General features: G+C 43.0%; 1 protein-coding gene across 4 annotated transcripts in view; it reads left to right on the forward strand.

Moving 5' to 3' along the window:
• Positions 1-24,826, forward strand: part of LOC137384450 (mitochondrial Rho GTPase 1) — a 103,428-nt gene that overhangs the window by 47,525 nt on the left and 31,077 nt on the right. For all 4 annotated transcript variants that reach the window (XM_068058531.1, XM_068058529.1, XM_068058528.1 and 1 more), the window contains exons 8-16: positions 1,820-1,921; positions 3,125-3,223; positions 6,017-6,125; positions 10,582-10,702; positions 14,077-14,161; positions 15,342-15,487; positions 15,603-15,703; positions 17,266-17,396; positions 19,300-19,380. In XM_068058531.1, coding sequence (XP_067914632.1) covers positions 1,820-1,921; positions 3,125-3,223; positions 6,017-6,125; positions 10,582-10,702; positions 14,077-14,161; positions 15,342-15,487; positions 15,603-15,703; positions 17,266-17,396; positions 19,300-19,380 — 975 coding nt within the window. The remainder of the gene's footprint in view (positions 1-1,819; positions 1,922-3,124; positions 3,224-6,016; positions 6,126-10,581; positions 10,703-14,076; positions 14,162-15,341; positions 15,488-15,602; positions 15,704-17,265; positions 17,397-19,299; positions 19,381-24,826) is intronic.

Here is a 24,826-nt window from a genome sequence, read left to right on the forward strand (position 1 = left end):
CATTCGAATGTGGGAGCAAGTGGCAGGGAGGAGGGAAGTGGCGCAGCCTAGAGCTAGCATCTGTGGAAGCGGTGAAGTGGGGAGCGAGCGGCCGGACAGCAGGGTGGTGGGCGGGAAGCAAGGAGCACGGAACAATCGGCCGAGGGGAGAGGAGGGGGCGCGCAGTGGCGAGGTCAGGAGTGAGCAAATGAGAGGGGGTGGGAAACAGCGAGGCTGTAGCGAGTGCGAATGTGTGGATTGGGAGAACGGGAGATTGCAAAATGGGGGGAGGGGGGCAGAAATTCAGTTATTTTCTCCAAAAACTTGACCGTGTAAATGTTGACTTTACCGTCCCATAAAAAGTTGCTTTACATTCCAAATTTCAATGGAAGTATCATATCAGAGTTCTGTCTTGTTTTTCTGCGATATATTGAGCAGCTCCATCTTTAATCCTGGCAGCTGCCTGAACGTCGCAGACTGACTTTTCAGTGGATGAGTCTGAATTTGAGCATGTGCTAGTACTGCGCCACCTAGTGGTTGCATTGTCAGCAAATGCAGCCTTTAATATATCGTTAAAAAACAGGCAAGCAAAAATTTCAACTGCATAGCTACATAAATCTCTCGCCCTCTCCCTCCCTCTCTCTTTCCCCCCGCCCCCTCACACCCCTCTCGTTCAGGTTTCGTGGGAGAGGGGAATTGTTGATTGTTAAACTGCTGCAAGTGGGCACTATTCAAATGCCTGTGCATCAGTGCTTCCTTGACCATAGGTGTAATATTACAATCTAATGGATAAGTTTTTGTTTCAATGTCTTTCTTTTTGATTCTTTGGTTATTTCATGCTCTACCTGCTTTGCTGATTTAGATAGAAAACATGTGTTTTTACTCTAGCAAATAACTAATACCAGCTGCATTAAATGTGATCTTTTATTTTTTTTTAAATCAAGTTAGAAATAAAAGTGCAAATTATTTGAGTCACTAGTGTATTTTGGGGTGTGGTGTTCATATCTTAATGTTGAGGAAATGTGAGGGCAGTACTTCACCTAAGTCAGACCTCGCTCTTCAGTTTACATCAGTGCAGTTATGGAAAATCTCATCTCCAGACGGTTGTACAAAAGCTGGAAGCTTTTAATCCTCTTGTTAATCCACTTAGGCAGTTCTTGATATGAGGTACTTGTGACCAGGTGACTTGTTGGAATGAGGCCTTACTGACATATTATCTGTCTTCATATGGACTGTAGTGATTCAAGAAAGGCGGCTCACCGCTACCTGCTCAAGGGGAGCTAAAAATGTGGAACAAATGTCTGCTTTGCTAACAATGACCAAACATCTTAAACAATTAATTTTAAAATAACTAATCATTCATGTCTCATACTCCGTTCACCCTAATCCAGCTTGTTTTCATTGTTATTTTAACTTTACAAAACCTTTATCTGTACTTTTGGGTAACAGTTATAACTTGTTTACTATAAATAAGCAGTCTGACAGCATTAAAAGTATAACTTTAAAGGAGTATTTCATTTTTTTTTAATGCACCTGATGCAATCAAGTACTATTGAGAGTTTCTCAAAAATGTAACCATCATTGTTGACCTCAAAGAATTCTTTGTAAAAATGTTCTAATTGTTAAATCTGTAGCTACTGTTACTGCTGATTTATTGTTAAACTGTTCAAAAGATGAAAGTAAAAACTGAAAGTGCTGGGAATAACTGCTTCTCTCTCCACAGATGCTGCCAGACCTGCTCAGTATTCCCAGCACTTTGCTTTTTTTTTCAGATTTCCAGCAACTGCAGTATTTTGCTTTTTATAAAAGATGAAAATATTTTTTTCTTTTAATTTTCCAGTGTTCAGCAAAAAACCTGAAGAATATCTCTGAGCTGTTTTACTATGCACAAAAAGCTGTTCTGCACCCCACAGGTCCACTGTACTGCCCAGAAGAGAAAGAGGTAAAGAAGGCCCTGAGTAGAAGAATATCCATGTCCTTCCAATGTAATTGTATCTTTACACTTCCACATGGTAGGCTAGAGTTAGTTCTCCCCCAGGCGTCGGGGTCTGTGGCGGGGGGGGGGGGTGGTTGGGGAGGGTGGAGAGAGAGTGGTTGCAGGGGTGCCTGAAGATGCCTCCAGGAGAGGGCCTCCATGCACCCCGGCACCGGGAGGGCCTGGCCTGATATTACTGGCGGCGGCGAGGCCTCGTGGCATCCCTCCCACCGCTCTGCAACAAGGCCTCCAGTTGCATAGTAAAAAATTAAAATGAATGCATTAATGATACTTGCATCGCTGCCTGAGTCCCCGCTCCGATCTTTGGCCTAGTGGCCAGCATTCCCACGCCTTCGGATCCCCATCTGGGGAAATGAGGCGCCGCACTGGTGGGGAGACGGGGGAGGAGGTAAGTTTCTCAGTGCGGGGTGGGGGGGCGGTGGAGGAACAGGGTCAAAGTAATATTGTTGGTGTCGGGGTTGGTATAAAGAGCTGTACTTTAAAGTTAATGCAGTTTGGGGAGAGGGGAAAGGTCAGGTGGACAAGGTAAGTGTATTGGGGGGAAGAAGGCAAATAATTAATTAAATTGTTATTGCGGGTGTGGGAGAGGAGTAGAAGAACTGTCTTTATTTTTATTTACTTGCTTTTAAATGTCGGCGGAAATAGAAGATTCAGCCCGGTATCTCTGTTTGCACTGTCTTGAGTAGACATAATTTCTTGGACAATGGTATCCAGGTAACTCTTCTCTGGTCTGTCGGGGCCACTCCTGAGTCAGCTGCTAAATAGGTGCACAAAGCAGATAAAGTACAATAATGACTACATTTTAAAAGTATTTCATTGGTGGAATAATGCTTTTGACAATCTGTCATGAAAGGTGCCATATAAATGCAAGTCTTTTTTAAAGGTTTCTCCCAGCCTCTTTTGACCTGATCTTAACTTTCACTTTCTGGCCCTATAGAGACTGAGGAGTTGTGAAAGAAAGACTTGGGTGTGAATCTGGAGCCTGGCACTTTGGCGAGCCTTGCTACAGCCCTGACATAATGTGCCACTGGGTCTGTTTTCCAAGATTAAAGGCTGAATCTTGAATGGTTGTCATGAATTTTTATACATTTTTGCTTTAGTTTTCAACCTGCAGTACCTAACTTGGTTAACTTGTTTGTATACTAACAGATGAAACCTGCCTGTGTCAAAGCTCTGACCCGTATTTTTAAGATATCAGATCAGGATAACGATGGGATTCTCAACGATGCAGAACTCAACTTTTTCCAGGTAGAAACTTAACGCATGCATGCACCTCAAAATAACAGTGCTTTCTATTATTTAGAAATGTTTCTAGTTAGAATGGTCAGCGATATGGATTTGTTAAGGGAAGGTCATGTCTAACATGTTTTGAAGTTTTTGAGGAAGTAAGAAGGATGGTCGATGAGGGTAGCGCATTTGATGTAGTCTACATGGATTTTAGCAAGGTTTTTGACAAGGTCCCACATGGCAGACTGGTCAGAAAATTAAAAGCTTATGGGATCCAAAGGAAAGTGGCAAGTTGGATCCAAAATTGGCTCCGTGGCAGGAAGAAAAGGGTGATGGTTAATGGGTGTTTCTGTGGCTGAAAGGCTGTTTCCAGTAGGATTCCTCAGGGCTCAGTACTGGGTCCCTTGCTGCTCGTGGGATATATCAGTGATTTAAGCTTGCATGTAGGGGGCATGATTAAGAAGTTTGCAGAGTACTGTGTACAGTTCTGGTCACTGCATTGCAGGAAGGATGTGATCACACTAGCGAGGGTACAGAGATTTACGAGGATGTTGCGAGGAGTGGAGAATTTTAGCTATGAGGAAAGATTGGATAGGCTGGGTTTTTTCCTTTGGAACAGAGGAGGCTGAGGAAGATTTACTTGAAGTGTATAAAATTATTAAGGGCCTGGTTAGAGTGGATAGGAAGGATATATTTCCCTAAGTAGTGAGGTCAGTTATCAGGTGGCATAGATTTAAAGTAATTGGTAGAAGAATTAGAGGGGTTGAGTAAATTTTTCACCCACGTGGTGGAAGGGATTTGGAACTCACTTTCTGAAAGGGTGGTAGAAGCAGAAACCCTCATCTCTTTTTTTTTTTAAAAAGCACTTGAGGTGCTGTAATCTACAGGGCTAAGGACCAAGACCTGGAAGGTGGTGGGGTTATCTTTTTTTTTTGGCCAGCATGGACTCAATGGGTCAAATGTCCTCCTTCTGTGCTTTAAATCTTTCTATATTCTGTATATACCGGATCCCTCCTATATACAATTTACCAGTTAAACTTGACAAATGGAGTTTGTAAGACTTGAAGATATTTTTTTAAGTCCCTCTTTAATGTGAGGAAAATCTTCTACAGAGGGATTGGTGCTAGGACCCCAGCTATTCGTAATATATATTAATGATTTAGATGAGGGAACTGAATGTAATATCTCCCAATTTGCAGATGACACAAAACTTGGGGGGAGGGTGAATTGTGAGGAGGATGCAGAGAGGCTTCAGGGTGATTTGGACAAGTTGAGTGAGTGGGCTAATGCATGGCAGATGCAGTATAATGTGGATAAATGTGAGGTTATCCACTTTGGTAGCAAAAACAGGAAGGCAGATTATTATCTGAATGGCTATAAACTGAGAGAGGGAAATATGCAAAGAGACGTGGGTGATCTCATACACCAGTCGTTGAAGGTAAGCATGCAGGTGCAACAGGCGGTAAAAAAGGCAAATGGTATGTTGGCCTTCATAGCGAGAGGATTCGAGTACAGGAGCAGGGATGTCTTGCTGCAATTATATAGGACCTTGGTGAGGCCACACCTGGAATATTGTTTGCAGTTTTAGTCTCCTTATCTGCGGAAGGATGTTCTAGCTATAGAGGGAGTGCAGTGAAGGTTTACCAGACTGATGCCTGGGATGGCGGGACTGACGTATGAGGAGAGGTTGAGTCGGTTAGGATTATATTCGCTGGAGTTCAGAAGAGTGAAGGGGGGATCTCATAGAAACCTATAAAATTCTTAACAGGACTTGACAGAGTAGATGCAGGAAGGATGTTCCCGATGGTGGGGGAGTCCAGAACCAGGGGTCATAATCTAAAGGATTTGGGGTAAACCTTTCAGGACTGAGATGAGGAGAAATTTCTTCACGCAGAGAGTGGTGAGCCTGTGGAATTCACTACCACAGAAAGCAGTTGAGGCCAAAACATTGTATGTTTTCAAGAAGGAGTTCGATATAGCTCTTGGGTTTAAAGGGAGCAAAGGATATGAGTTGGATGATCAGCCATGAACATAATGAATGGCGGAGCAGTCTCGAAGGGCCGAATGGCCTACTCCTGCTCCCATTTTCTATGTTTCTATGTGCACTGTGATTGTCACATAGTTCCAAGTTTTGCAAGAACAGTCAGTGTTACACTTGCTGGTTGCTTCCAAATGATGTACTTTAAAGTAATGGTCAGTTTAAAAAAACTGTAAACATGTATCTTGTATTACTTTTACAAGCCCAGGCTGGCTGAATGGCTAACTCATCATAGATCATGGATTGAAGAATGTAATACGAAGACCATGTATAGCTCTGGATCACATTACTGAACTGTTAAGAAACCAGCCGTTTGAATTTTAATTTTATATAGCTCAGTCTTCAGTTTGAGGCTGTATAAATGTATACTGAAGGCCCTTTGTGTTGGCGTGCCATCAGTAACTAACATAGTGTTCCTACCATCATGCTTTCAATATATTAAAGGGCCCAAAAATCCAGAATTTCAACAGTATCACAGACCTAGTAAATCTCGTGCTGCATGAGATCTTTGCTTGTAACTTTCCCTTTTTGCTATGAGAATTGCTATTTTCTAGTCACTGGCAGACTTTAATTGAAGCCAAGGTAGGAAGGAAGATAAATAGGAGAGTCGCAGATGGAGGTCATGGGGCTTCATTGAATGCCAGTCCCTGGATCTCTTATGACACTGTGAAAGTGCCCTTCCGACCCACTGTTGTTAATCATCTACCAACTGTCCTGGTTAGTGGACTTGCTCTAGTGTGTTAATTTTGTGACCTTTGTTAATGTATTTAATTTAGAGAACCTGCTTTAACACTCCATTGGCACCTCAAGCTCTGGAAGATGTGAAGAATGTAGTACGGAAGAACATGAGTGATGGTGTTGCTGATAATGGACTGACATTGAAAGGTAAACTGATCATAGAATCAAAGAATGGTTACAGCACAGTGGAGGCCATTTGGTCTGTCGTGTCTGTGCTGGCTCTCTGAAGGAGCATTTAGCCTAGTGCCACTCCCCCACCTTCTCCCCGCAGCCCTGCATGTTCTTCCTTTTCAGGTATTCCAGTTCCCTCTTTTGAATGTCTTGGTTGAACCTGTCTCCACCGCACTCTCAGGCAGTGCATTCCAGATCCTAACCACATGTTGCATTAAAAAGTTTTTCTTCTCGTCGCCATTGCTTCTTTTACCAATTACCTTAAATCTGTGCCCTCTAGTTCGCAATCCTGCCACCAATGGGGATGATTTCTCCCTATCTACTCTGTTCAGACCTCTCATGATTTTGAATATCTCTATCAAATCTCCTCTTAATGTTAAATAAGAACAAAGTGCTGGAAATATTCAGCGGGTCTGGCAGCATCTGTGGAGAGAAGAACAGTTAACATTTCAAGTCTGTGACCTTTCATCTGATGAAAGGTCACAGACCTGAAACGTTGACTCTATTCCTTTCTCCACAGATGCTGCCTAACCTGCTGAGTATTTCCAGCACTTTGTTTTTATTTCAGATTTCCAGCAGCCGCAGTATTTTGCTTTTATTTTATGTCCTCTTGACCCTCTGTTCAAGGAAAACGTCCCAAATACTCCAATCTATCTACATAGCTGAAGTTCCTCATCCCTGGAACCATTCTCATGAATCTTTCTCTGCACCCTCTCTAATGTCTTCGCATCCTTCCTAAAGTCTGGTACCCAGAACTGGACACAGTACTCCAGTTGAGGCCAAACCAGTGTTTTATACATGTTTAAATTAACTTCCTTGCTATTACTTCCTATTGATAAAGTCTAGGATGCTGTATGCTTTATTAACTGCTCTCTCAACTTGGTCCTGCCAACTTCTATAATTTATACACATATGCATCCAGGTCCTCTGCTCCTGCACCCCCCGTTCGAATTGTACCCTTTATTTTATATGGTGTCTCCACATTCTTTCTACCAAAATCAATCACTTCACACTTCTCTCTATTAAATTTCATCTGTCACTTGTCTGCCCGTTCCACCAACCTGTCTCTCCTTTTGAAGTTCTACACTATCCTCCTCACAGTTCACAATACTTCCTAGTTTTGTATTGTCTGCAAATTTTGAAATTGTGCCCTGTACAGCAAGGTCCAGGTCATATATCAGGAAGGGTGGGGGGGGGGGGGGGGGTGTCCTAATGCTGACCCCTGGGGAGCGCCACTATAATCCTTCCTCCAGTCTGACAAATAACCATTAACCACTACTCTCTGTTTCCTGTCACTCAGCCAATTTTGTATCCCATGTTGCCACTGCCCCTTTTATGCCATGAGCTGTAACTTTGCTTGAGTCTGTTGTGGCACTTTATCAAATGCCTTTTGGAAGTCCATGTACACCACATCAACAGCATTATCCTCATTAACCCTCTCTGTTACTTCATCAAAAAACTGAAGCAAGTTAGTTAAACTTGATTTTGCCCTTAACAAATCCATGCTGGCTTTCTTTAATTAACTCACGTTTGTACAAGTGACTCTTAATTTTATCCTGAATTATAATTTCTAGAAACTTCCCCACCACTGAGGTTAAACTGACTGGCCTGTAGTTGCTGGGCTTATCTTTACACCCTTTTTTTGAATAAGGGTGTTATATTTGCAATTCTCCAGTCCTCTGGCACCACCCCTGAATCTAAGGAAGACTGGAAAATTATGGCCAGTGCCACCGCAGTTTCCGCTGTCCCTTCAGTATCCTTGGATGCATCTCATCTGGTCTTGGCACTTTAAGTACAGACAGCCTATCCAATACCACCTCCTTATCAGTTTTAAACTCCAAGTGTCTGAACTACTTCCTCTTTCATCATGACCAGTGCAGCAGCATCTTCCTTGGTAAAGACAAATGCAAAGTATTCATTTAATACCTCAACCATGACCCCACCTCCATCCGTAAATCCCCTTTTGGTACCTAATCGGCCCCACTCCTCCTTTTACCATCCTTTTACTATTTATATACCTTAAGAAGACTTTTAGATTCCTTTTTATGTTAGCTGCCAGTCTTCTTTTATACTCATACATTAGTAAAATGTTCAGTAGTTCTTGGAAATTTGTTTTTTCTTCCCCAGTGTCTGTAATTCCCCTCAGAAAGTTGATGGGTGTAACCCAAGTCTAACATTGCCTTGTATGACACTGAGCCTTCCAATGCTGTAGCAGATAGCTCCATGCCGAATCTGAACCACCATAATGTTTTACTAATGAAAGCTATGAGCTCTGAGTTTTGCCAAACAGGAAAGTGTGAAAATGCTTAAGCTCTTTAATTTAAAAAAAAAGTTACAAATATGTTTGAGACTGTAACCTGTTCTTGGAACTTGTATGACTGACAGCCACTTGACTTTCATTCCAGCTTTATCACATTATCCAGAGAAGTAATCACAACCATCTCTTCCACAACTCTATAGAAATTGTATCCGTTTTCTCTCGTCAGTGTTAGCATTCACTGGCCGAGCCACAAGAGGGAATGCTTCAGTGTGTAGACTTCCGCCTGACCTTGCCACAAGAGGGGAGTGTGTACACATGTATTAGTAAATTGCTATGCGCACTAAATGCATATATTAACTTTAGTGTTAGAACTCTCTCTTGATTGACAGTGCTTCAATTATTTCCTTTGTCAACTTTAAATTTTACTGAATATAAGACCCTCTATTCTCTTTTCCTTTCCCCTATTTTTCCTGAGCTGGCATCACCTGCAGCTGCTCAAGCAACAGCATGACCTGCTCCCAGACTTCAGTGTATGTGATGTTTTCTATCTCCCTCTGTGTTTGGTGTGGTGTCTGGTTGATAGTCACTGCCTTGTTCACGGTAGCACAGCCGAGACGTGAGAACTCCGCATTGTGCAATTTATGGACTGTGTGTCTGTTTTAAATGCTCTTGGTGCCATAAACGTGTCCAGGTATGGATTTCAGAACTGTGGTTTATTGCATTTCTAACAGATTTTTGGGAGTGGGGTGGACGGGGAACAAAAGCAATTTTTAATCTTGGCATCTTATGACTGAAGATGTGAACTTACATTTGCCAATGGAGTAATTCTTGTCGAGTTTCTACTGACTACCTTTAACAGTTTAGTTACATACAAGAAAATGTGTGAAATAACCACAATATACTATTGATTTAAAAAAAGATTCCACAGGAAGATAAAGCTACTTCTGAGATTGAGCTAATCACTATCCTATGCATCTTTCATGGCGCTTAATGATTCCCAATAAAATGGAGATTTATTTTGCTTTGATTATTCTAGGTCACTAAGCAAAGTACTGAAGGAACACAATTTCTTGCAATATTGCATTCACTTAATGCAGCAATTGGGACTGACCTTTGCTTTGAATCTTTATTTGGGTCTTTTTGGGTGGTATTTTCCTATGTTAGTACCTTAAATCATTAATATTACCAACTGACCAGGCTCAAACATGTATTAAGGAAGCAGTTCATTACTCAAGGGTGTTCTATAATGGCTAACTGAGCAATAATGAACGTGTGGCTGTGGAGTGTGTTGTAACTCGAGCTAGTAGTTGTATCCAAGGCTGAGTCCACAAATTGAAACTGCAGTCAAATGATTATCAATTATAACCTGCTGTTTAAGATTTGTTGAAAAAAATTCCATATCCACGTAACACTACGCTTTTTATTTTACCATTTTATGCTGTCTCCTACTCCTTACCTGGGCCCTGACTCCTCAATGGGGCACAGTTCCAAGGCGCCCTTGCTTCAATAGTCATTATTTATGAACCTAGACCCCATGTAGACATGCTATTCAATGGTGGAAGACTTCACCACTGTGGTCGAATCTACAATCTCACAATTTTAATAAGGGTCATCAAAGGCTTCTGATCAGGAGTGAAAACCGTGGCTGATTTTCCTCTCTTTGACCCAGTCATAGCTATCATACATTTAAGCCTCTCAATTAGAATGAATTGCTGTGAAATGCAGTGACTGTTCTGCATCTTCGGGTACAACAAAAAAAAATCTAGAAATAGTAATGAGACAAAAAGCTAGTTAATCTGTTTATGGCGGTGTTGCTTGAGAGTGGAATGTTGGCCAGGGCACCAGGAGACTCCCATGCTTCAAATAGTGCCATGGACTGTTTCCCAGAGCAATTGGATTAAAGTCTCATCTAAAGGTCAGCACCTTTGATAATGCAGCACTCTTGTCGGTACTGCGCTGAAGTGCCAGCCTAGATTATGCACACAAGCTCTGCAGTGGCATTAGAACTCATGACCTCCTCACTTGCCTGATGGAATTGTTCCATTGTTTGTTGGAGCTGAATTGAAGGACATTTCCATTTCTAGGGCCATTTGCTGTAAATAGATGGTTTTAGGGTCTTGAGAGGGGGTTAATTTCTATCAGATTTGTTGATTGTTCTGCTCTGTGTTGCAGGTTTTTTATTTTTGCATACACTATTTATACAAAGAGGGAGACATGAAACTACGTGGACAGTTTTACGTCGGTTTGGATATGATGATGACCTGGAACTCACACATGAATATCTGTTCCCGATGTAGGTATTGGACATAAGTATTCCTCTGTGGCACTTCAGAATGGTGATTTTTAAATGCTGCATATTTGTGCAAGGATCTTTCTGGGGAGAGCAGAGTGCTGTAAAGTAACAGAAAAATCGAGTGCCAAATAATACAGAAGGCTGTGAAGGGAGCAAAAGTTGTTAGCTTTGTTCTCCATCTTACACCAAATGGCAAGAGAGATATTCTAAAGTCACTCGCAGTGAACAGTTCCTCTTGCCTTCAGTTTCTGGGTCTGCAGTAGTAACTGCTTTATGCTGCACTATAAGAAAAAAATAATTAAGTTGAATTCAAAAGTTAAAGTGCAAAAATTTACTTGAAAATTGAGTTTTGGGGCTGAAGAATAAATGTATTTTGTCACAGCTATTTTTTTTAAAACTTGCATTTGAATGCCACCTTGTGTGTTTTCAAACATCTCAAAGCACTTCGCCTACAATGAATTAATTTGAATTGCAGTGACTGCAGTTATTTTGTGTGGAGTAGAATGTATTTCTTATAAAATTTATATTTAACTCTTTTTCACTGAGCACTGAACAACTCAAAAGTATCCATTGCACACAGCCGCAAGGAACGATGTTTGTTTGCAAACCCTAATCGATTATATGTTACAAAAACAGAAAATGCTGGAAATACTCAGCAGGTCAGGCAGCATCTGCAGTGAAAAACAGTGTTAACGTTTCAGGATTGTGACCTTTCATCAGCACTATCAAAAGTTAGAAATGTAATAGGTTTTGAGCAAGTGAAAAGGTGAAGGAAGGGAGAACAAAGGGGAAGGTCTGTGATAGGGTGGAGGGTAGGGGAGATTTTTTTAAAAACGGTTTCATGGTACAAAGCCAAGGGGAGTGGTAATGGGGCAAGTAAAGAAACAGAAGGTGTCGGGTTGAAGTGTAAATGGCAGGGTAGCAGCCATCCGAACACAGTAAAGGGATTAAGAAACAAACCAGGTGCGGGGCTGTAAACAGCAACAAAACACGATAAAAGAAAAAAATGGGGTTAGAGGTTATGATCTGAAATTGTTGAACTCGGTGAGTCTGGAAGACTGCAAAGTGCCCAGTCAGAAGATGAGGTCCAATTCCTTGAGCTTGTGTTGAGCTCAATTTGAACGCTGCAGCAGGCCGAGGGCAGAAAGGTCATTGTGGGAGTGAGGTGGAGAATTGAAATGACAAGCAACAGGAAGTTTGGGGTCGTGCTTGCAGACCGAATGGAGGTGTTCCGCAAAGCAGTCACCCAGTCTGCGTTTACTCTCCCCAGTGCAGAGGAGACCGTATTGTGAGCAGAAAATACAATATACTAACTTGAAAGAAGTACTAGTAAATCGCTGTTTCACTTGGATGGAGTGTTTGGAGCCTTGGTCAGTGAGAAGGCAAAAGGGTAGGTGTTGTATCTCCTGTGCTTTCATGGAAAGGTGCCATAGGAAAGAGGGGAGGTGTTGAGGGTGATTGAGGAGTGGACCAGGGTGTCATGGAGGGAGTGGTCCCTGCGGAGCCTAGTACATTTCTAACTTTTGATAGTTCTGATGAAAGGTCACGGACCTGAAACGTTAACTCTGTTTTTCTCTGCACTGATGCTGCCAGACTTGCTGAGTATTTCCAGCATTTTCTGTTTTTGTTTCAGATTTCCAGCATCTGCAGTATTTTGCTTTTGTATTAGTAGATTATATGTTAAGTAGATATTCAAAATCTAGACCATGTCTGAAATTTGTTCCCCTCTGGTTTTCTAAGATTAGTTTGTGGTGACCATTTAAGGTGCTGCATCCTCTTGCTCTGCCCATATAGAATTTGCATAGCAGCAGTTCCAATAGTTAGAGTAACTGGCTAGAGTTTCTCAGAGTGAATTAATATATTTGGAACTCTTTTGTAAGTCTAGTATAGAAACATAGAAAATTGATGGGTAGGAAAATACCAGCTGGTCCCACACATTATGATGGCTGAACCATCATGATTATACACTCCGTCCCTCCCACCCACCCCTGCAGCCATGTAACATTTGTATCTTCAGGTCTGGTAGCATCTGTGGAGAGAGAAGCAGAGTTAACATTTCAGGTCAGTGACCCTTCTTCAGAACTGACCTGAAACGTTAACTCTGCTTCTCTCTCCACAGTTGCTGCCAGACCTGCTGAGTATTTCCAGCATTTCTTGTTTATATTTCAGATTTCCAGCATCCGCAGTATTTTGCTTTTATTTATAACATTTGTATCTTTTTTTACTTCCATCCATTTTGTATAAACATGAAGAACTGATGACTTTAACTCCACGCGCTGAAGATCAGTTAGCTAAGAATTGGCAAGCGTGTGAGGGTGCTAACTTTTTACAGCCAGTTCTCCTAATAATAGCAGTCACTGTTCACTCATTTTAAGTACAGTGATCTCTTTTGAATGTGTCATTTCAGACATTTGATTGCAGTTCTTTTCAATAGTTACAATCTAAAATAGAAGTTGTGACTTATTGTATGTTTTTAACCTCTACATTTAATGGTGTAATTTATTTCTATAGATAACCAAAATATCGACTATCCAAAAAGTAGTTTTGGTTAACATTCACAATATATAATCTGATGGCAGTAATGGGTGCACAGGAATACAATGGGCTGCAACTGAGGGCAACCAGGTTAGCTATGGTCCTTTTACTTATTCAATCAGTGTGCCTGTGTTCGCCACTTGTTCATTGCCCCACTCCCTGTCACCTCATTGTAAGCTAAAATTGGTTGCTGGGTGCCATTCAGTTTCAGCTGGACGCATAGAAGTATAATACTTGAACTTGTGGTGTGACCTTATGCTGGTTTCATCCAGAGCCAGTTATTTTTTGGGGGTTGGGAAGGGAGAATAGGTTTTAAAGGTTATGCACTATTACAAGGTGCTAAAACATGGAAAGATTCAAAATTGTTACCCATGCTTTTCAAACTGATGGCCTGGGGAGACAGTGGGATGAAGCAAAAGTGAACACGGAAATGCTGTTTTTTTTCCCCTATCTGAAATGAAAAGGGGCCAGTAGAACATTGGATGCTGGGGAGTGAGTAATAAAGGCATTATTTAATTAATTTCCTGAAAAAAAAATCAAAGAGAAGCCAGATTTATTTATGGGTACTTTCTGATCCTTTAAATTAAGCACAATCTTGCTACTCTCTCATCTGTGGCTGTAACATCTATTAAAGACTTATTAGGTTGGAAGATCAACTTTTAAGAATCGTGCTGAAAAATGAGGGTGTCTAGTCACATTGTGCAATGTTACATGATTCACAGGAATGGAATAGCGGATTTGCTTTGCAGTTCTGAAGGAGCGTTGTAAGGTAATTAGCTTGTTGGGTGATATGACTTCATTAGGACCTGCAGACTGATTTTCTTTCCTCCTGTTCACAGTTTAAAAGTTCCTCCAGACTGCACAACCGAACTGAATCATCATGCATACCTTTTCCTACAAAGCATCTTTGACAAACACGATTTGGTGAGCTGAATCTGCAGGCACTTCACAGTTGATAGTGTGCTTGCTGATTTTGTTTTCTTGTTGCTTCTGCAGCTATTGATGTATTCATTCGCTGCCTTGCCTCTGCCTTTGCCCTTGCCCCCAGTAAAACCATTACTTTCTCCCCCCCCCATATTTGTTCTCATAAGTCTGCTTGAGCATAGACTTTCTCATTCATCTGCTGTTCTTTGGCAACCATCAAAAGGAATATGGCATCATGTTCCACATGTACGCTGACGATGCCCAGTTCTATTTCTCCACACCTCACTCGACCCTTTCTTCTCTCTCTGTGTTGTCAATCTGCTTGCTCAGCATCCAGTCTTGGATGGGACACAATTTCCTTTAGTTAAACATTGGGAGCATCAAAGCCCCAGTTACAAAATCCATTCCTTCACCATTAACTTAATCCCTCTCCTTGGCTACGGTCTCACCCTGACTCAAATTGTTCGCGCCTTAACGTTCTATTAACCCCAAACTGAGCTTCTGGCTTCATCACCTCTTTATCACGAAGACTACCTACTTCTACTTCCTTAATAATGTATGTCTCCATCCCTGCCTCAGCTCATCAGCTTCTCAAACCCTCCTCTGTACTTTTGTCATCTTCCTGGCTGGCATTCCATCCTGCACCCTGCACAAACATGAACTCATCTAATCTCTGCTACCTGGATCCAACTTCACACCAGTCCCATACACTCATCACTCCTGTGCTCAAAGACCTATATTGGCTCCTGATGCACCAACATCTCCATTTTAAAATTCCCATCCTCGTGTTCAGCTTTCTTCTTGGCCTCACCCTCCCTATCTCTGTAACCGCCTCCAGCCTTATGAACTTCCATGAACTCTGTGCTCCTCCATCTCTGGTCTTTTACATATACTCCATTCCCTTTTCCCACCAGTGACAGTTGTGCCTTCAACTGTCAAGGCCCCAAGTTCTTTAATTCCATCCCTTGATCTTTCCAACACTCCCTGTCTTCCTTTAAGACCCTCTTTTAAATCTATCTCTTGAACCTAGATTTTAGTCGTCATTTCCAGTTTCTCCTCTGGTTCAGTGTTCATTTTGCTTGATTATGTTCCTTGAAACGCTTTGGAACGTTTTACAACATAGAAGGCACTATATAAATGCCAAAATTGTTTATCTTAATTCTTCTGGGTTGTTTTTCAGGATCGGGATTGTGCATTGTCACCTGATGAACTAAAAGACCTATTTAAAGTATTTCCCTACATGCCTTGGGGTCCTGATGTCAACAACACTGTTTGTACCAATGACAAGGAATGGGTCACTTATCAGGGTTATGTGTGTCAATGGACGTAAGTTATTTTCCTTGGTGGTTTTCAAACAATACTTTCTACTTTTCTGCTTTTTTTATTTAAAATTCTGGTTGATTAACTTTTTGAACAGCTGAATATTTGTGTTTTGAATCAGGCTGACCACATACCTTGATGTTCAGCGGTGTTTAGAATATTTAGGTTACCTAGGATACTCCATTCTAAGGGAGCAGGAGTCTCAGGCAGCAGCTGTCACTGGTAAGCAGTGGACTTTTATTGACCTTTTATGGGGAGACACCGTGCATTTGAACTGAAACTCCAGTTTGCTCCTTTCAGCCAAGTACCAAAGTCCCAACATTAGTAGCGCAGACCATAATGAGGAAGGGAAACAGTAACAGATCTGTCCCACTCATGAACATCTCATGAATTTAGCTGAGACCAGAAGCACATTATATGACCATGTACATCAGGAAAGGATTGTAAAGGTGTTTACTGTGCCCATTTGTATCTGAAAAATTAATTCAAACGGACCTGGGAGACCAATTTAAATGGCTTTGCTCCCCCAGTGAGTTTATCAAGTTAGTAGCTGTGCCATACAGACCAAGAAAGTCTAACGTTCAGCATCAGTCTCCAATGAGTTAGCTGATCTGAGCTGGGTGGCAGGATTCTTCAGTTGGTTTCCATGCCTCTGGGTTGGACAGTCACTGTTGGCGTTTCCGTCCCTAAATGCTGGAAGTGCACATAGCAAACTTTTAGTGAGATCAGGATCAGCTGATGCCCCTGTGCCCCTGCACTTATATAGGCTGCTGACAATTAATGTCAATGCATGTTTATCGGTAATGGCTAATTGGCTGAAGTACCTTAAGGCGACTGGCGTCCACAACAACTAATGGCTAGCAATGAGGTAATGGCTTTCAGAGGAGTAGTTTTGGGTAGAAAATTGATAGAGAAGTTTTTTTCAAAAAAGAAAAGGCTGCCAGTAGAAATGTTAAATAGCATTACTTAGTATTTATAGCACTGAAACAGGCCATTGGGCTCATAAGGTCCATGCTAGTGCTTATGCTACACACGAGGCTCCACCCACCCCTCGCCATCTAACCACATCAACATGCATCAGTGCTATTTGCCTCAACGACTCCTGATAGCAAGATCCACATTCTTACCACTCTGTGGGTAAAGAATTCTCCTGAATTCCCTATTGGATTTATTAGTGATTGATATTATGGCCACTAGATCTTGTCTACACTCTGCAAGTGGAAACATCTTCTCTACATACCTTATCAAACCCTTTCATAATCTTAAAGGTCACCCCTCAGCCGCCTCTTTACTAGAGCGAGGAGTTCCGGATGGTTTAGTCTTTCCTGTTGGGTATAGCCCTTCAATTCTGGAATCATCCTAGTAAATCTTCTCCAGTGCCTCGATATCGTTTTTTTATAATATGGAGACCAGAACGGTTCACAGTACTCAAGTGTGGTCTAACTAAGGTTCTGTACAAGTTTAACATAACTTTGCAGCTTTCCAATTCTGTCCCACTAGAAATGAACCCCAGTTCCTGGTTTGCTTTTTTTTTTATAGCCTTACTAAGCTGCAAAACTACTTTTAGCAATTGGTGTATGTGTAGCCCTGGTCCCTCTGCTCCTCTACACCACTTAGACACTTATCTTTCAAGGAGTATGTGGCGTCCTTATTCTTCCTACTGAATTGAAAACATAATGCAACCTTACCCCTAAAGTTTACATTCAGCACAAAAGAAAATGGAATTGCATTTACTTTGTATGTCTGGATAAATGATTCATAAACCATGCTTTCTGTTCCTTCAGTAACGAGAGATAAAAAGCTAGATCTGCAGAAAAAACAAACACAAAGAAATGTGTTTCAGTGCAATGTTATTGGCATGAAAAACTGTGGCAAGACTGGAATTCTGCAAGGCTTTCTGGGCCAAAACCTGATGGTAAGTACCTCAGTTTTTTAATGCTTATTGTTTTGTATTTTGATGCATGCAGGTTCTGAAACTCATGTTTTTTGAACTATCACCTGATTTACTGTGTGAAATATCAAATTGGAATAAAGTACTGTTTTCTATTGGTTATTACAGAGGACACTATAAAACTACTCAATGGGAATTAAATGTTCATCTAAAATTACCTGCGCTTTTCTGCAACATTGTAATGTACATGTACCATGGACCATTTTGCCAGTCCATTTAGTGGTGCACAAATAGTACAGATTTTCTACAAATGTTAAGAATTCTGTACTGTTCTATACTGAGAAAGGAATAAACCACTTATGACATTTTGGTGTGTTGAGAAGGGTATCTGTAAATGCATGTCCCCTGAAAGGGGTGGGGGGAGTCCAAATATAGATTATCTACCCATTAGATATACATTTTTATAAGAGTGGCACAGTGGTTAGCACCGCAGCCTCACAGCCCCAGCGACCCGGGTTCAGTTCTGGGTACTGCCTGTGTGGAGTTTGCAAGTTCTCCGTGTCTGCGTGGGTTTTCTCCGGGTGCTCCGGTTTCCTCCCACAAGCCAAAAGACTTGCAGGTTGATAGGTAAATTGGCCATTATAAATTGCCCCTAGTATAGGTAGGTGGTAGGAGAATATAGGGACAGGTGGGGATGTGATATGAATATGGGATTAGTGTAGGATTAGTATAAATGGGTGGTTGATGGTCGGCACAGACTCGGTGGGCCGAAGGGCCTGTTTCAGTGCTGTATCTCTAAATAAATAAATTTTTCATAAGCTGTGCTCCTTGCATCTTCTAGTAGCATGTTAAATGGAGATTGAAACTCCTCTTTACTTCCTTGCGCCTCCCCTTCCTGACAATTTTAATGGAAATTTGTGCATTCTGGGATGACAAAGATGTAAATCACTTTTGGGGGCGGGGAGATAGTGATGCAGATGGTGATGCCCTGATGAAGCTGAAGAGAGCATGAATTACAAGTTTCCTGTATCCTGCCCCAATCTAAACTTCAGCAAAGCACTGCAATACCACCAGTGTAACATTTCTACTTCCTACATCAGCAATTTTATTGATTTGTACAATTTAGTGTGGAATTGTGGGCAATTTTTGTGTGGTTTAGATTTTCTAAGCCTCTGGTTTAGATTGACAGTGGAAGTGTTCTTTAAACCCACGGATTTAACACCAGGTCCCAGAGTTGAGAGAATAAGTTTGAAGCACTGTACCATCTTGGACTTGAGGTTCGATTTATGAAAAAAGATTTTCAGAGCTCCCCTTTGTTTTTGGAGAAAGGATTTGCCAGTGCAGGAAGGGAACATCATTGTTCAGGTCTTTAAAATTTTGAAGTTGTGGCTGATGTAAGCAGATTATGTAACTAAATATGTTCACTGAAGTAAATAAAGCAAATAAATGGTAAACAAGCCTCAAATGAGACAAAAAATGAAGATTTCTTCCACTAGCTGTTAAATATTATAGAATTTTTTTTAATGGAGTTAAACTTTAACAAGAATGGAATTAAATTTATAAAGGGCATAAGGATAAATCTGGTCAGCTATGGTTAGATACACAATGCAATTCCTGTGCTATCTGGGAACAAGGAACTAGTTGCATTGCCCTGGATTGCTGTAGAGCAGGGGGAGATTTCAAAGCGTTATCTTCATGAATGGTTACTTTGGGCTTTTTCACTTCCCTCAGGAGATTAAATTACATGGAGTATATGCTAAAATAAATCATGGTCTACTTGATTTGCTGAGTAGTCCATTTTTCATATTTAGTACTGTACACTCCAGTGTTTAATTGACATCTTTCATAATGGCTTTGTGTCCTTTTCTTTTTCAGAAGTTGTAAGTGTTGTCATGCTGAGAGTCATTGTTTTTTTCTTCCCCCACAGAAACAAAGACAAATAAAAGAACACAAATCACTTTATGCCATAAACACAACTTATGTGTATGGGCAAGAAAAATATTTACTGGTAGGTATTAATGTGGATATAATGGAAGTGTGCAACACATTTACACCTTTTTACCTTCTGTAATCTGTATTTCACCCATATATTACTACATGTCCGAAGTTATTATCCTTAACCCCTCTCTTTACCCGCCATGCTCATTTAGAAACATGGGAAATAGAAACAGGAGTAAGCCATTTGGCCCCTCGAGCCTTCTTTGCCAGCAACTAGATCAAGGCTGATCATCTACCTCAATGCCATTTTCCCACACTATCCCCCATATCCCTTGATATCTTTAATATCCAGAAATCTATCGATCTCTGTCTTGAATATACTCAATGGCTGAGTCTCCACAGCCCTCTGGGGTAGAAATTCCAAAGATTCACCACCCTCTGCATGAAGAAACTCCTCCTCATCTCAGCCGTAAATGGCCTGCCCCTTCTTCTGAGACTGTGTCCCCTTGTTCTGGACACCCCCAGCCAGGGGAAACATTTTGGCAGGAAACATTTTAAAGTATTAAATGTATTGAATTCTGAATTTTCCTCATCAGTTGCAAAATGGTTTCATTCATTTTTTTTGGTGCACGTATTGTAACACTGGTTGTTGCACTTGATTTATCAGTGCCCTCGTTTAAACCTTTCAGAAGGGGAATGATGTCATAGTTCTAATGTTTACCTACGTTTTTGGACAAATGTTCCTGTAAAGGGAGTAGGCTGTAATTAAGTTGCCATTGTTTGGTGCAAGTTTGAACTTGCTGAGTAATTTCCGTTTTAGTATTTGTGGCCTTTTGCAATAATTTCCCCTACTATCATGTGAATTTTTGATCTACAAGGGAATCGAGGGCTCTGGGGGGGGGAGGGCAGACAAGAAAGTTTTTTTTTTTTTATTCATTCATGGGATGTAGGCGTCACTGACCAGGCCAGCATTTATTGCCCATCTCTCATTGCCCTTGAGAAGGTGGTGGTGAGCTGCCTTCTTGAACCGCTGCAGTCCATTTGGGGTAGGTATACCAACAGTGCTGTTAGGAAGGGAGTTCCAGGATTTTGACCCAGCAGCAGTGAAGGAACGGCGATATAGTTCCAAGTCAGGATGATGTGTGACTTGGAGGGACACTTGCAGGTGGTGGTGTTCCCATGTATTTGCTTCCCTTGTCCTTCTGGTTGGTAGAGGTCGTGGGTTTGGAAGGTGCTGTCTAAGGAGCCTTGGTGCATTCGTGCAGTGCATCTTGTAGATGGTACACACTGCTGCCACTGTGCTTGGTGGTGGAGGGAGTGAATGTTTGTAGATGGGGTGCCAATCAAGTGGGCTACTTTGTCCTTGATGGTGTCAAGCTTCTTGAGTGTTTTTGGAGCTGCACCCATCCAGGCAAGTGGAGAGTATTCCTTCACACTCCTGACTTGTGCCTTGTAGATGGTGGACAGGCTTTGGGGAGTCAGGAGATGAGTTACTCGCCTCAGGATTCCTAGCCTCTGACCTGCTCTTGAAGCCACGGTATTTATATGGCTACTCCAGTCAATGGTAGCCCCTAGGAGGTTGATAGTGGGGGATTCAGCGATAGTAATGCCATTGAATGTCAAGGGGAGATGGTTAGATTCTCTCTTGTTGGAGATGGTCATTGCCTGGCACTTGTGTGGTGCGAATGTTACTTGCCACTTATCAGCCCATGCCTGGATATTGTCCATGTCTTGCTGCATTTCTACACGGACTGCTTCAGTATCTGAGGAGTCACGAATGGTGCTGAACATTGTGAAATCATCAGCGAACACCCCCGCTTCTGACCTTATGATTGAAGGAAGGTCATTGATGAAGCAGCTGAAGATGGTTGGGCCTCAGACACTACCCTGAGGAACTCCTGCAGTGATGTCCTGGAGCTCAGATGATTGACCTCCAACAACCACAGCCATCTTCCTTTGTGCTAGGTATGACTCCAGCCAGCGGAGGGTTTTCCCCCGATTCCCATTGACCTCAGTTTTGCTAGGGCTCCTTGATGCCATACTCGGTCAAATGCTGCCTTGATGTCAAGGGCAGTCACTCTCACCTCACCTCTCGAGTTGAGCTCTTTTGTCCATGTTTGAACCAAGGTTGTAATGAGGTCAGGAGCTGAGTGGCTCTGGCGGAACCCAAACTGAGTGTCACTGAGCAGGTTATTGCTAAGCAAGTGCTGCTTGATGGCACTGTTGATGACACCTTCCATCACTTTACTGATGATTGAGAGTAGACTGATGGGACGGTAATTGGCTGGGTTGGACTTGTCCTGCTTTTTGTGTGCAGGACATACCTGGGCAATTTTCCACATTGCAGGGTAGATGCCAGTGTTGTAGCTGTACTGGAACAGCTTGGCTAGGGGCGCGGCAAGTTCTGGAGCACAGGTCTTCAGTACTATTGCTGGAATATTGTCGGGGCCCATAGCTTTTGCAGTATCCAGTGCCTTCAGTCGTTTCTTGATATCACACGGAGTGAATCAAATTGGCTGAAGTCCAGCATCTGTGATGCTGGTGATTTCAGGAGGAGGCCGAGATGGATCATCACCTCGGCATTTCTGGCTGAAGATTGTTGCAAATGCTTCAGCCTTATCTTTCGCACTGATGTGCTGGGCTCCCCCATCATTGAGGATGGGGCTATTTGTGGAGCCACCTCCTCCAGTTAGTTGTTTAATTGTCCACCACCATTCACAGCTGGTTGTGGCAGGACTGCAGAGTTTAGATCTGATCCGTTGGTTATGGGATCGCTTAGCTCTGTCTATCGCATGCTGCTTATGCAGTTTGGCGTGCAAGTAGTCCTGGGTTGTACCTTCGCCAGTTGACACCTCATTTTGAGGTATGCCTGGTGCTGTTCTTGGCATGCCCTCCTGCACTCTTCATTGAACCAGGGTTGGTCTCCTGGCTTGATGGTAAGGGTAGAGTGGGGGATATGCCGGGCCATGAGGTTACACATTGCGGTTGAGTACAATTCTGCTGCTGCTGATGGCCCACAGCGCCTCATGGATGCCTAGGTTTGCATTGCTAGATCTGTTCGAAATCTATCCCATTTAGCATGGTGATAGTGATGGTGACAGCCCTTCAAAACACTCCCACAGGGGATGCTGAGACCAAGTGGGCCCACATCAGAGACGCCATCTATGAGTCAGCTTTGACCACCTACGGCAAAAGTGCGAAGAGAAATGCAGACTGGTTTCAATCTCATAATGAAGAGCTGGAACCTGTCATAGCCGCTAAGCGCATTGCACTTTTGAACTACAAGAAAGCCCCCAGCGATTTAACATCCGCAGCACTTAAAGCAGCCAGAAGTACTGCACAAAGAACAGCTAGGCGTTGCGCAAACGACTACTGGCAACACCTATGCAGTCATATTCAGCTGGCCTCAGACACCGGAAACATCAGAGGAATGTATGATGGCATGAAGAGAGCTCTTGGGCCAACCATCAAGAAGATCACCCCCCTCAAATCTAAATCGGGGGACATAATCACTGACCAACGCAAACAGATGGACCGCTGGGTTGAGCACTACCTAGAACTGTACTCCAGGGAGAATGCTGTCACTGAGACTGCCCTCAATGCAGCCCAGCCTCTACCAGTCATGGATGAGCTGGACATACAGCCAACCAAATCGGAACTCAGTGATGCCATTGATTCCCTAGCCAGCGGAAAAGCCCCTGGGAAGGACAGCATTACCCCTGAAATAATCAAGAGTGCCAAGCCTGCTATACTCTCAGCACTACATGAACTGCTATGCCTGTGCTGGGACGAGGGAGCAGTACCCCAGGACAGGCGCGATGCCAACATCATCACCCTCTATAAAAACAAAGGTGACCGCGGTGACTGCAACAACTACCGTGGAATCTCCCTGCTCAGCATAGTGGGGAAAGTCTTTGCTCGAGTCGCTCTGAACAGGCTCCAGAAGCTGGCCGAGCGCGTCTACCCTGAGGCACAGTGTGGCTTTCGTGCAGAGAGATCGACTATTGACATGCTGTTCTCCCTTCGTCAGATACAGGAGAAATGCCGTGAACAACAGATGCCCCTCTACATTGCTTTCATTGATCTCACCAAAGCCTTTGACCTCGTCAGCAGACGTGGTCTCTTCAGACTACTAGAAAAGATCGGATGTCCACCAAAGCTACTAAGTATCATCACCTCATTCCATGACAATATGAAAGGCACAATTCAACATGGTGGCTCCTCATCAGAGCCCTTTCCTATCCTGAGTGGTGTGAAACAGGGCTGTGTTCTCGCACCCACACTTTTTGGGATTTTCTTCTCCCTGCTGCTTTCACATGCGTTCAAATCCTCTGAAGAAGGAATTTTCCTCCACACAAGATCAGGGGGCAGGTTGTTCAACCTTGCCCGTCTAAGAGCGAAGTCCAAAGTACGGAAAGTCCTCATCAGAGAACTCCTCTTTGCTGACGATGCTGCTTTAACATCTCACACTGAAGAATGCCTGCAGAGTCTCATCGACAGGTTTGCGTCTGCCTGCAATGAATTTGGCCTAACCATCAGCCTCAAGAAAACGAACATCATGGGGCAGGATGTCAGAAATGCTCCATCCATCAATATTGGCGACCACGCTCTGGAAGTGGTTCAAGAGTTCACCTACCTAGGCTCAACTATCACCAGTAACCTGTCTCTAGATGCAGAAATCAACAAGCGCATGGGTAAGGCTTCCACTGCTATGTCCAGACTGGCCAAGAGAGTGTGGGAAAATGACGCACTGACACGGAACACAAAAGTCCGAGTGTATCAGGCCTGTGTCCTCAGTACCTTGCTCTACGGCAGCGAGGCCTGGACAACGTATGCCAGCCAAGAGCGACGTCTCAATTCATTCCATCTTCGCTGCCTTCGGAGAATACTTGGCATCAGGTGGCAGGACTATATCTCCAACACAGAAGTCCTTGAAGCGGCCAACACCCCCAGCTTATACACACTACTGAGTCAGCGGCACTTGAGATGGCTTGGCCATGTGAGCCGCATGGAAGATGGCAGGATCCCCAAAGACACATTGTACAGCGAGCTCGCCACTGGTATCAGACCCACCGGCCGTCCATGTCTCCGTTATAAAGACGTCTGCAAACGTGACATGAAATCGTGTGACATTGATCACAAGTCGTGGGAGTCAGTTGCCAGCATTCGCCAGAGCTGGCGGGCAGCCATAAAGACAGGGCTAAATTGTGGCGAGTCGAAGAGACTTAGTAGTTGGCAGGAAAAAAGACAGAGGCGCAAGGGGAGAGCCAACTGTGCAACAGCCCCAATCAAACAAATTTCTCTGCAGCACCTGTGGAAGAGCCTGTCACTCCAGAATTGGCCTTTATAGCCACTCCAGGCGCTGCTTCACAAACCACTGACCACCTCCAGGCGCGTATCCATTGTCTCTCGAGATAAGGAGGCCCAAAAGTGCCACACAACACGATGGAGGGTATCCTCAATGTGAAGGCGGGACTTTGTCTCCACAAGGACTGTGCGGTGGTCACTCCTACCAA

This window comes from Heterodontus francisci, chromosome 26 (genome assembly GCF_036365525.1).
Source record: "Heterodontus francisci isolate sHetFra1 chromosome 26, sHetFra1.hap1, whole genome shotgun sequence".
Classification (NCBI taxonomy): Eukaryota; Metazoa; Chordata; class Chondrichthyes; order Heterodontiformes; family Heterodontidae; genus Heterodontus; species Heterodontus francisci.